The sequence below is a fragment of the Ambystoma mexicanum genome, chromosome 2q, assembly GCF_040938575.1.
Source record: "Ambystoma mexicanum isolate Mex_15411 chromosome 2q, UKY_AmexF1_1, whole genome shotgun sequence".
Lineage (NCBI taxonomy): Eukaryota > Metazoa > Chordata > Amphibia > Caudata > Ambystomatidae > Ambystoma > Ambystoma mexicanum.
In genome coordinates, this window is record NC_090924.1 from 877,316,905 (window position 1) to 877,329,693 (window position 12,789).

At 49.3% G+C, this 12,789-nt stretch overlaps 1 protein-coding gene across 8 annotated transcripts in view; it reads left to right on the top strand.

Annotated features, from left to right (window-relative positions):
- The window catches only part of ABI1 (abl interactor 1), an 816,248-nt gene that overhangs the window by 719,977 nt on the left and 83,482 nt on the right, over nt 1-12,789 (top strand). For 4 of the 8 annotated variants that reach the window (XM_069648123.1, XM_069648127.1, XM_069648124.1 and 1 more), the window contains one exon: nt 5,790-5,876. The exons of the other annotated variants lie outside the window; for them this stretch is intronic. In XM_069648123.1, the coding sequence (XP_069504224.1) occupies nt 5,790-5,876 (87 nt within the window). The remainder of the gene's footprint in view (nt 1-5,789; nt 5,877-12,789) is intronic. 8 annotated transcript variants of the gene reach the window in all.

Consider the following 12,789-nt stretch of genomic DNA (forward strand, 5'->3'; position numbering starts at 1 on the left):
AAGTCCACCCCTAACACATATAGCCAAGCGCACCAGCGCTCATAGAAGGGTTGGTTCTTCAGAGGCTTCAGGGGCTTCCAAGAGATGGTCCAGACAACCGGACAGATCCCGGAGCCAGCACAGGCGCAAGCAGCACAAGGTGGCTCATAAGGGCTTTTTCCAGTCCCCCTCCTCAGTCCCAGCCACATAGGGCATGAAATCGTGACGCACCCATCCGGATCCGCGCGTCTTCGGTGGGGGGGCAGGCTTACCCTTCATGCTGGCGGACAAGGTTCATGGGCCCATGGATCCCAGGCTTCCGGCTCCCTATCCCTCCTTCCCTTCTCTGCTCCCACAGATTGGTACGACAACTCAGTTGGAAATACGCTCGCTTGTAGAGAGTCGGGCAGTGGAGGAAGTCCCAGCCTCTCAGCACGGTCTGGGCTTCTATTCACAGATTTTCACCATACACAAAAAGAACCAGGCTGGCCTCAGGGTTGTGTTGGACCTTTCCACCTTGAACCTTTCCCTTCTTCGCCAAAAGTTCAAGATGGTTACCCCAGCGCTAATAGCGGAGACATTGTGTGCAGGAGACTGAATGTGCTCCCTGGATCTGAAGCATGCCTCCCTACACATCCCAATTTGGCAACCCCATCACATTCCTTTCAGAGGTTCGGAATCATGAGTTTTCACTTCCAATACAAGGTTCTACCCTTTGGCCTCAATTCGGCCCCCAGGGTGTTTACAAGACTGATGACCGCTGTTGCAGCCCTACCCGGGGCGCAGGGGCATCGCATCTACCCATATCTAGACTGGCTTGTCAAGGCAAGGTCTCCAGGGGCTGTCCAGCACACAGCCTCCACCCTCATGGATACACTACACAGGCTGGGATTTTCCATCAATCACAAGAAGTCACAGCTGGCACCCATGCAGTCTAACCTTCCTGGGCCTCAGCGGACAAGATCGCAGCCATTCAAAGGGCCACGGGGCATTTTCTCAGCAGAGCAGTGACCTAGGCATGATGGTACCAACACCTCTTGGGCATTATGACGAGATGTCTCCTGCCAGTGCCGCATACAAGGCCCAAAATGAGGCGACTGCAGTTGCACTTCACAGCCTTCCTGGAGTGAGGAGAGGGGTTCCCAGGCAGAGCAGGTCAGCATCCCACATCTCCACCAGGACCTAGTCTGGTGGAGTACGGACAACAACCTGCGGATAGGCAGGCCCTTCCTTCAACCAGCACCTCAGGTCACATCACCACAGACTCATCCCTAGAGGGCTGCGGAGCTACCTTGGGCAGCCACAGTGTCCATGGGGTATGGTCCCGTCAGGAGCAGGCAGCCCACATCAACTGGCTCAAGTTGATAGCCATCTGGCTCGCTCTCAAAGCCTTCCTCCCCATCAGTGGCAAGGCGATCCTCATTCAAACGGACAGCTCCACCAGCATGTATTACATCAACAAGCAGGGTGGCACCAGGTCTTCTCCCCTCTGCACTCCAGCAGTCAACATTTGGGAGAGGGCTCTGGTAAACTGGCACTTGGCAGCAATCCACTTCCTGGAGGAGTCCAACAACTACTAATGGCAGTTAGACGAACAGGTCCTTCAGGGGATCTTCGACAAGTGGGGTCATCCTCCAATGGATCTCTTCGCCACCTGGTTCAACAAGAGGTGCCCCCAGTTTGCGTCCTGGCAGGGACAGGGCAGGGGCTTTTTCGGCAACATGATGCAGATCCAGTGGAACATGAATGCCTTTGCCTTCCCTCCCACTCCCCTGGTTCACAGGGTAATCTGCAAGATCAGAGAGGCCCAGCGCCTCCATATCATCCTGTTAGCTCTGTGGTGGCCAGCAAGGCCATGGTTCTCGGAACTACTCAGCCTGTCAGATCAGTCCTCAGTGCACCTTCTGCTGGGCCCAGCACACCGACTCTCTCAGCCGGGAGTCAATTATCCACCCGCGCCCCACCCCCAACCTCCCCCCAGAAATTAGCCCTCTCAGCGTGGTTCCTGAGCAAGTCACATTGAGGCATCTGCATCGGTCACAAGCTAACCTAGACATTATTCAAGGGGCTAGGAGCGATACTACCAGGAGCCAGTACAAAAGCAAGTGGACCAGGTTTTGTCACTGGGCAGAATCAAAGGAGGTTGATCCGTTGACCTGCACGTTGGACGACGTGCTATCCTTCTCTGCGCACCTCACACACTCTGGTGTGCAGGTAGACACATGCAACACCTATCTGGTGGCCATCGGAGACTACAGGAACTCTGAGCTATTGTCATCCTCTAATCCGGTGGTTAAGACACTTGGTGGGCCTGATCAGGCTTTATCCGCCTATCAAGAAGCCATACCTGGTCTAGGACCTCAATGTGGTCTTGGGCACGCTGGCGCATAAACCATTCGAACATATGGCATACGTGGACATCAGGCTAGTCACCATGAAGACTGGCTCCTGGTGGGCCTTTCTCGGCACGCCAGATCAATGAAATCCAGGCGCTGGTGGCCTCAGAGCCTTATACTACTTTTCGTAAGGACAAAGTTGTGCTTAGAACTTACCACGCATTCGTACCTAAGGTTGTCTCCTCGTTTCACCTAAATGAGGAGATGGTGCTACCAATGTTCTCCGCGGATCCTAAGGATGACGCTCTGAAGGTATTGCACTGTCTGGATGTGAGGCGTGCGCTGAGATACTACCTGGACAGGACCAGGAGCTTCCGCAAATCAGACTCCCTCTTTAGTCACCTATGGTGGGGTCGAAGCCTGGCTGTTAAGCCTCCAAGGCTTTCATAGCAAGGTGGATGGTTACGGCCATCAAGGAGGCGTATGAGGGGCAGCACAAACTTCTTCCAGAAAATATGCATGCCCACGCAGTCTGAGCTAAAGCCATAGCGGTTGCTTTCCAGAGGCACGTCCTGTGGGGTTATCAGCAAGACAGCTACACGGGCTACTCCCTCAGCCTTTTCCAAGCACTAATGCCTGGATGCAGCTCCAGGTCGGACGCGGCATTTGGTCAGGCAGTGTTAAGGAACTTGTTTTCTCAAGAGAGCACCTTCCACCCTGGGGTTACATTCAGTTGTACTTGCCCAACCAGTATGGAGGAAAGGGGACGGGACGCAGGAGTAATTACAACTCACCCTAGTGACTAACGTACTCCTAGTCCACAGTCCCCTTTCCTCCATACGTCCCTCCCCGCCCCCGAATAAAACTGGTGTCATTAGGAAATGTTAATATTGTTGATGCGTCGCCCGTGGGCAGAGTCAGGGGAGCGGATGCTACTAGGGCTGCGCCCCTGCACGCATCTAAATGTAATGGGAAGATGATTTTTCTGGTGAAAAAGGTTCCTTCTCCTGTCCCTATCAGGGGACGCCCATACAGTATGGAGGAAAAGGGGACTATGGACTAGGAGTAGGTTTGTCACTACAGTGTTTGTCGTCTTCTAATTTCTCTTGCAATACACCTGCAGTGCTTTCTATTTTAATGCACATGGCCCATATGGGGCTGCAGGTGACTATCGCTAATGGCTACTTGGCTGAGTTTTCCATTTTCAAACACAACGGAGCAAGGTTTTAAGATGCCTATTGTGATACATTACTTGAAAGGACTGACATACATTTCAACAGTTGCTTTTTTGGTTCCGCCCTGGTATTTGAATGTAGTGCTTTTTAATAGGTGTGCATTTTGAACCGCTCCAGACCAGTCATCTCAGATTATTAACCTGGAAAACGTTTTTTTGGACATCACTTCTGCTTGCAGTGCTAGTGAGCTACAACCTCTGTCTTGCAAGCCAGCATTTACAGTATTCAAATAAAAGGTTGTTTTGAGGGTTTGTCCCACCTTCCTTCCCAAGGCGGTGTCTGAATTTCTTCTGCCATAGATTGTCACACTGCCACCTTTCTAACATCCTTCTTAGGATGTAGAAAAGGTTACAGACATGACCCGAAAAGGCCTCTTATCTTTTACATTTCAAGAAAGACACCTCAAACAATATAACCAACTATTCATCGGTAACTCTATTCACAAATTCGGCCAAGCCGTAACCAAGCAAGCACTCACGTTTGATCATTTTACGCTGGGAAAGATGTTCCGGAGAATTTAGGAGACATTCCAACAGGGGAGTGGCAACGACTTTGGCTCTACAAAGAGATGTACCAGTGGAGGACACTTGCAATGCCAGGATGTTCGCTTTGGAAGGGCTGTTTTGCACAATATTATGTGCTAAATGAGACATTTCACAAAAGTCCACTTCTCCCACCTCCATTTCCAAAACTGCCACGGGAGTTTAACATTCGGAATCAGTTGCAGGAAACAATTCATTAGAAGAACAAATTGCGTACCCCTGGTTATGTTCTTTCCGATGGATGTTCCTCCCACAGATTCCTCATTGCCCTCCCAACCTACCCCACTTATTGTGAGCAACGTTTTGTTCACTTCTCTCTTTCAAAGCCCATGTGGGATGTTTAAGTCCTCAAAAAGAGGGAACTAGGAAATGAGGCAAAGACTAAGTGCGTGCTATTCGTACTATCCGCAACTTCATGTCCAAAGGCAGGAATGGTAACTGTCGAGGGACATAAACGACGATGCATATTTTTTACAAGACTGCAAAGCAGGATACAAATAAATCTGGGATGAGGAATCCGTGGGAGGAACATCCATCAGAAAGAAAATTTACTGGGTGCAAGTCATTTTTCTTCTGTGTGTATAATAGACAGAACAGCTCAATTTTAGAATATACAATAAAGTCAGGCATGTGCTCATGGAATTCTAATAACTGCATTGGGCACTGAACTGCTTTTTCTCTTTCAAATGTATTCTCGGTTAAAGTGTTTTGTTTGAAAAGTTGTGAACTCAGTGCCATGCTGTGCTAAATATCCATTGGCTTGTCAGAGGAGCTGCCCTGTTGCTTAATAAAATCTGTCAGTGCAAAGTTAGCGAAGTACATCGTCCGTCCCGTACAAAAAATGATTTAAAAGAAGTCATTTGACTACAATCACTTTCAAAATTGCTTTTCTGAGTGGGCCTTAGCCAGTGTTTTGACAAGTCCCAGCTGGGCCTCCACTCCTTCTAGTAGACCCTGATGCACTCCACAATTCCCATGTGTGTTTGCCACATTGGACCGTCTGAACATGACATGGTAATAAGACACATTAGTAAAAACGAGTTGTGGTGGTTAAGAGTTAACATTTTGGACCTGGGATGCACCGCTGACTGAAATATCCACACAAGATGGTTTTCTTTTCTAAGCGAAAGAAAACCCAGGGATTACCTTTCAATCCTGATTTTAAGGGCTTGTGCATACCCTTCTGTTAAGAATCACTTGGGCATAGAGCTGGTTCTCTTTGTTTGATCCTGAAAGATGCAATTTGTTGGTTGATTGTGAAAGTGGTATTCCCCTAATCATAACTATTGATTATGACTTTGTAATTAAATCTTTTGCTTTCTTGAATGGTGTTGTACCTCCTTTAAATCTGCTGCTATGATGCGTCTCCGAAAAACAAAAAGCAACACATCTGACCAGTGTATATTGCTGCTGTGAATTTAAAGTGGAAGCAACTGGGTCAAATGTACGTAAATGTATCAAATCTGAGCTCATCCTTCTTTTCTGCTTTTCAAATGAAGGCTACCTTTATTAAGGATACTTCTGATGGGTGATTGGATGTGTTTATTGGAGGGGCATCTTAGTTGGCAGTAAAGTTGAAGGAGGTCCCCCATTTAACTGGTCATTGTGCATTTGTCCTTGTTACTGACTGCTGCTTGTTTGTCTTCTTCCCCCCCTTTGTCCATTTCACCTTCCCAAAATGGTGTCTCTGCTACCAGTGTCTATTGCTCCTCCCCCTCCTCCTTTGCCTCAGTTGACTCCACAGATTCCTCTCACAGGCTTCGTGGCCAGGGTGCAGGAAAACAGTAAGTTATTCCAGTCCAAGATGGCAAAGTGAAAGCTATCCTCCTATAGCATGCACGGACTGACAAGTCAATACTTCGTCAATTTTTTTTCTGATGTCTGTAGTGCTTCATCCATCATTTAATGTAGTTGGATTGGGCCCATTTCAATTTCTGCATGCGTACTCATTTTCTTTTTTAAGTGTGACCTTTTTAACAGTAAATGTTATAAATAATGTTTTGTATTGTACTAAAACTCCGAACTCGCCTATGCATGCACAGATTGTACAGCATGTTGCACAAAAGTATTACTATGGCCTGTAATCCGAGTGGAGAAGGTGTCTGCACAGGTGTATAGGAACCGCCTAAGGGGCAGTCGTGAATTAGCTAGGTTTATTTTACATTGTTTGAACACTTGTATATTTTCTCTTTGTTGATCATTTGGGGATTTGTGAATGGGTTCACTCTGAGGTGTATGCATGTTGCGATTGTGAGATTTCTGCACTGCATCCCTTTAATCCCCCCACCGGGGTAAAGATCCAGTTTGGATTCCACCTGCTTCACCTTTTCTTATTTTTTGTCTGTCCCTTTTTAGTTGGTCCATTTAAATGTTGTAGACCACCCCGTAAACATGATATTTATTCTTACACTGTGTGCCATGATTGCAGAAAAGGAACAAATGTTTGCTTTTCACAAGACCAATCACTCGGACATCTGGCCATACTACTATGTCCCGACGCTTTTCCTCGTACTCCTACGACCCGTCCCCTTTCCTCCATACTTTTCGGACATTCCGTCCTTCGGTACGGGACCGCAGCACTTTGAAGTATCACAAAACTACTTTGTGTCCTTTTATTTTTACGCGGGGCCACCGCATGTGGTCGTAACTCCACCTTCCTGAGCTCCGCCGTGCACATCGCACTTCAGTCCTTTTCTCTGCGTGGGGTCAGAAGCACTTACATCGTGGGTAATTTTTTCTTTTTTCCAACTTGTCCTTCATCTTCCTGCTCCAGTTCCACGGTCGTCTTTTACTATGTCTATGCCGGAGCGTCAGAGATTTGTGTCCTGTTCTTCGTCCGTACGTCGTTTCGCAAGGGCGGATCCCCATTCTCTCCATCTTGAGTGCTTGGGCCCGGAACATCGGTGGGACTCTTGTCTCTACTGCAACTCTCTCTCTGTCCGAGCACTCCAGCGTAGGCTCGTCTGGTGGGAGGTGTTCTAACGGTTTCCTCCTCCACATTTGCAGCAGGGAATCAATGAAAAAGGGAAATGTCCACGAAGTTCCTTCTTTTTTAGGGTACCCCGGCCAGGATACTCCTTCCCAGGGTCTGCTGGTTCCGGGAGGGGTCCAAGTGCCTCTTCTACCAGGGTTCTTCCTGAGGTGTCCCGAAAGGGATTTAACCTGGATTCCAGAGTTTTCTGAGGTTCCCTGTCAAGGGGCTAAAACAGCCGGATTTCCCTCCAAGGTTCCCCATCTGGGGGCTAAGCCCAATGTTTCTGGGGCTACTTCAACCAGGGTTATTCCCGAGGTTCCCCAGTCTGTAACTAAACATATCAAGCCTAGTGTCAAGGTTTGCTGGAAAGTGACTAACAATATTGGAGTCACTCCTGAGGATCCCCAAGTAGGGGCTATAATCTAAACCATCAGGATCGAGGGGTCCCGTTTAGGGACTCTGGCTACCGGGTGTGACCCTAACTTTCCCACAGGCAACCTTGTGGTCATACCGGTCCTGCTGAGGGGGCAAAGGCCCTAGGTAGTCTTCAAGCACTGGCCCTGCTGAGTCTCCCTCACAGAGGGCTAATACTTTTGCAGAAACCAAAGGGGCTGAAAAGCGCTTTAGGGCTTCTAGTACCGGCTCTGCTGAGTTTACCTGTCAGAGTGCTAAAACTGATTCCATAGCCCCTACAAACCCTATGATGACAATGACCTCACAAAAACCTGTGACGCAGATCACTTCAGGCAGTGACAAAATGGCAGTCCAACCCACGCAGCCTGAGGCGGTCATTTTGACGAGCTCCTCCAAACAAACTTTCAGTGGCTGGTACAGAGGGGCCTACTTTTGGAGAAGAGCAACGTTTTCCTTGAAACCTGGATAATGGAAACCCTTTTCGCTTGCCAACTGACTGGCGTGCAAGGTTTCTCTTCCTCCTACGTCTGCTTCTTTCGTTTATGTGGATCCAGCTGGATGAGGGCCGTCTTGGCAACCGGCCTCAATGCAATCTTGGCGGTATGCCCCTCCAGATCGGCCTCTACCCACTCTTCTGCCTAGACCTTCCTCTGAGGATGCATTCTTTGGCAAATTCCAGGCCCTTGTGCACTAAGACCTGATGAAGGCTTACTTTAAGAAACTGTTCAAAGAAATATATCCTAAGCCTCTCGAGCCACAGCCTGCTCCTCCTACTCCTCAGCAGGTTTCGGTAGGGCCTCCTCTGCTTCCAATGGGGCCCCCTCCTACACTGCCACCATTGCCTCAGCTTTCACCAGTGCTTACGACGCCGGTTGTGCAAATGGATATGCCCATGATGTCTGAGGTACCAATTGTTGCTAATCAGTTTTCAGTTCTCGCCAAAACAGATGAGCACGTGGACCAGGATAGTTAAGACCCGCCCCACTCCATCAGAACTTTCATGACCGGGTCTTGCATATGATGGCGTTGTTGGACATTCCAATACCCGAGCCTCCGACTCCACAAGGAGTTCTCTCAGGAGCGTTAACTGTTACTACACAGGAGCGCAAAAGTCTTTTTCTTCAAAAAGATGTGCTAGCTGAAGCCCGTAAGGTCTGGGAAAAACCTAATTCCGGGCATCATATAAAAAAAAACTACACTTGCTACAAGCACCACTCGTCAGAGGACATACCCTTGACTGCCTGCCCGCTCCCTTCAACAGTAGTGGCAGCAGCTACACTCCAGGCTAAGCCTTCTTCAACATCCTCCACGGCTGCCTCTCAGTTCCTGTCCAAGGAGGACAAAATTCTAGATGGCATTGGGGGAAAAAGGGGTTTCCAATGCAGGTCTTCAGCTCTGTCAAGTCATTCTTGCAGCAGCAAATGTCAGGCTGTGGAGAGAGCTTTCGGAATTTCAAGTTTGTATCCCTCAGGACATGCTGGAGGCCGCGGCCCATCATGTAGATGCATCCGCTTGGGGTCTTATGGTTGGAATAGACATTTCCCGCCAGGCGTGGCTTCACACGACAAGGTTCTTGAAAGAGGTTCAGCACAAGATACTCGACCTACCCTTTGAAGGGAAAGAGCTTTTCCACTCCACCGACGAGGAACTCAACAAAACAAAGGCAAGCACACTGACTGCTTAATCTTTGTCGGCCCAAGCAAAATAACCTTCAGCTAAAGTGGCCTATACACAGAGGTCGGGGACCCAGACAAGGTCCTTTTCAGGATTTAGAGGTTTCCAGGAGTGTCGAGCACGCCAAGCAGATGGTTCCTCTGATGGACCACGACGCAAAGGCAAAGTGGCCGGTTTTTCTCTCGGTCATCAGCCTCCTCTGCAACAGGCGGTCTTGCCCCCAATAAATGATCCAAATTGTTTTCCATCGGTCGCACGAGACTCCGGTGGCAGGACTTACATCATCTCATCTGGAGGCGTGGAAAACCATCACAGAAGACAGATGGGTTTTGTCCATTGCCCGAGCGGGCTTCTGCCTTCTCCCTCATACCCAACCTTCTCACCCTCCTCTTCAGCCGTCTGGGTCTCCCTCCCTCAGAGCCGAGGTACAGAAACTTCTGTACCTCAAAGCGGTGGAACCTGTTCCCTTGTGGGAGCATGGGTAGAGCTATTACTCTTCTGTTTAGTGCCCAAACCCAACCAAGCTGGCCTGCGCTCTATCCTCGACCTCTCCAACTTCAACCTTCTTCACCAAGTGAAATTCAAGATGATCAAGCACAGCCAGATGAGGTCCTCTCTCCGGAAGGGCATTTGGCTAAGTGTGGTGGATCTTCAGGATGCTTATAATGCACATCCTGATCTGGCCCCCACATCGGAAATACCTTCGGTTTTCCATAGGAACAGAACATTTACAATATCGAGTGCTGCCATTTGGTCTCAGCTCGGCACTGCATGTTTTTACGAAGATGGCAGTTATTGCAGCGTTCCTCAGACTGCAGGGAGTTCCTGTCTATCCATATTCAGACCATTGGCTTCTGCAGATTCCTTTCCCCCGGGCTGCAACAACCAATCTCCAGTCTCTCCTCCAGCTCCTTTTCCAACTGGAGCTGTCGGTGACCCGGCGGAAATCATACATTACAGCTGCTCAAGACCTGATATTTCTAGGTTTCTGTTGGGATACTGTCAACTTTGTTTTTGCTTTGTCACCCCGAGTGGACCAGGTATGCCCAGACGTGGGTCCTGTGCCTGCTGGGCCTAGAGACCCAAGATACTCTTCACTGATGAGGCACAACAAGGCCGTAACATGTTTGGGGATGCTTGTGGTCTCGTGCAGAAGGGATGTGACCTAGCAGTTTGGGCTGGACTGCCCCTTTTTAGGGGTGGGACCAAGCCTGATTTGCAAATGATCTTTCCCCTTCTGTAATGGCTTGGCAGGCGAAGAACGGTGGTCTGGAGGATTGACCAGAGCAATGCCAGAGGTTAAGATTAATTCTAAACCTTCCAGCCATCACCTCTTTGTTTTTGCTTTGGGATACGGTCAGTGCCAGAGATTTCCTAAGAGAGGACCGAACAATCACGTGCCATCTTTTCCTGAACCCCTCCCACAGGGCAGCCTGGTGGTTCTAGAGACTCCTTGGCCTGGTGGCTTTGTGTTCTATCTCTGCCTCTTGCAAGACTGAAAATGAGGCGCACTCAACTAGCGCTGCAGAGCTGCTGGTCCCAAGCTTTGGCTCCAGACTCCAGAATATCGATCCTATCTTCCATGACGTTGGATCTTCAATGGCGGACAACCTTCAACAACCTCTCAGTGGGAATTTTTCTAGGGGCCTTTATCACAGGTCACGGTTACAACGGACTGCTCGCTTCTAGGTTGGCGAGCTACGCAGGGTCATCTCGAGGTCTACGATCTGTGGACACCCCAAGATAGGATGTTTGATATCAATTACCTAGAATTCTTGGATGTTTTCCTGCCATTAAGAGCTTTCCAGCCTTCGATCATCAACAGGATAGTGCGAATTTGCACTGACAGTTCTGTAGCTATGTTCTATGTCAACAAACAGGGGGGGCACCAGGGCTCCTCTTCTGGTGGATCTACCTATCCGTATTTGGAATTGGGCAGTCCAACACAATGGCTGGCTACAGGCCGTGCACATTCAGGGACAGATCAATGTTGCAGCAGATTCCCTGAGCCGCCAGTCTGGGGGGGGATTACAAGTGGGAAATGAACGGCGATGTTCTTGCCAAGCTTTTCCAGCAATGGGGTTCTCAAACAGTGGACCTCTGCAACTGTAACCAACAGGAATCTACCACTCTATGCATCCAGGGACGGTCTCGGAGCATCTTCTTTGGGGAAAGCGCTCGAGATTCCATGGGACATGAAAGCTTATGCCTTTCCTCCTTTGTCGTTGATTCATTGTTCGATCTAGAAGCTCAGGAGTGCCTTCAACTGCACTCACCTGTTATCCGAATTTCTATCGCGCATGGTCACCCAAGGGCATCATGGCACGAGGAACACAGTCAGCAGAAGGCTAGCAGGAAACTAGAAAAAGTCAGGGTTTTAAAAGATGTCGAAAATGTAGGTGGTTCTCCACCTGCCTAAGAGCAACAGGTAGGTTATTCCATAGTTTAGCTGCTGAGACTGTAAAGACACAACCCCCAGTTCGTAAGTGGCAGAATTTGGGGATAGCCAGTAAGTGTGCGGCTGCGGAACGTAGGGCTCAGCCAGGCACGTAGAACTGGAACTTGGCTTGAAGATATTCTGCACCCTGAATGCTTTGTGCACCAGACAGACTTAAATTTGAGCCTTTTTGCCACTGGTAGCCATTGAAGGGAGCATAGAACAGGATTGATGTGAGACCAATAAGGGGTAGATCTGAAGTCAGTGAAGTCGATGAATTAGGCCAAGTGGCTGAACCAGAAACAATGCATTGCAATAGTCAATTCAACTAATAACAATAGAGGCTACAACCCTAGGACGAAGATGGCTGGGCAGGTGGGGTAGTACTCCACGGAGTACACGTAGTAAGAAGTTCCCCGTTTTGCTTACAGCATTCACCTGAGCAGACATAGAGAGTGAGGCAGAGAGGTAGACCCCCCAGTTTCTTAACCACAATCACTGGGGTAGGAAAGACCCCAAAAGCAGTGGCCAAAAAGGAGGAAGACCAGGAAGTAGTCAGGGGAGTGTGGGGGGGAGAACTCACCACCAGGATCTCGGTTTTGTCCCCATTACGTTTCAGCCAATTGCTGTTCATGCAGCTCCTCATGGATAATAGGCACTCGCATAGCCATGAGGACACCTGAGACTGGTCAAGATCCAAACGGACCAGGATTGGGGTGCAGTCAACATATGCGTAGCACCGAAAACCGTGGGCGTGAGTGAGACAAATCAATGGCTGAACATAGATGTTGAATAGAATAGGGCACAAGGCAGAGCCCTGAGGGACACCACAGGAAAGAGAGGAGGAGGAGGAAGAATGGAACGGGGGAAGGGAAAGAAATTAGAAATTGGCCTCTATCAGACAGAGTATGAGAACCACGCCAGGACTGGACCACAGAGGCCTGCTGCTGCCATGTGGCACAAAAGGATGGAGTGGTCGACAGCGTTGAAGGCTGCTGACATGTCTAGCAATATCAGGGCACCCACTCCACCCTGGTCGATCAGCATGGTAAGATCAACAACTGATACCAGGACACACTCTGTTCCACGTCCCGGTCGGAAGCCTGACTGAAAGGAGTCAGAGGAGAGCGGACTCAAGAAAAGAGGACTGTAGTGGGGAGACCAAAAGATTCCAACGGTTTCATAAGAAATGGGAGAA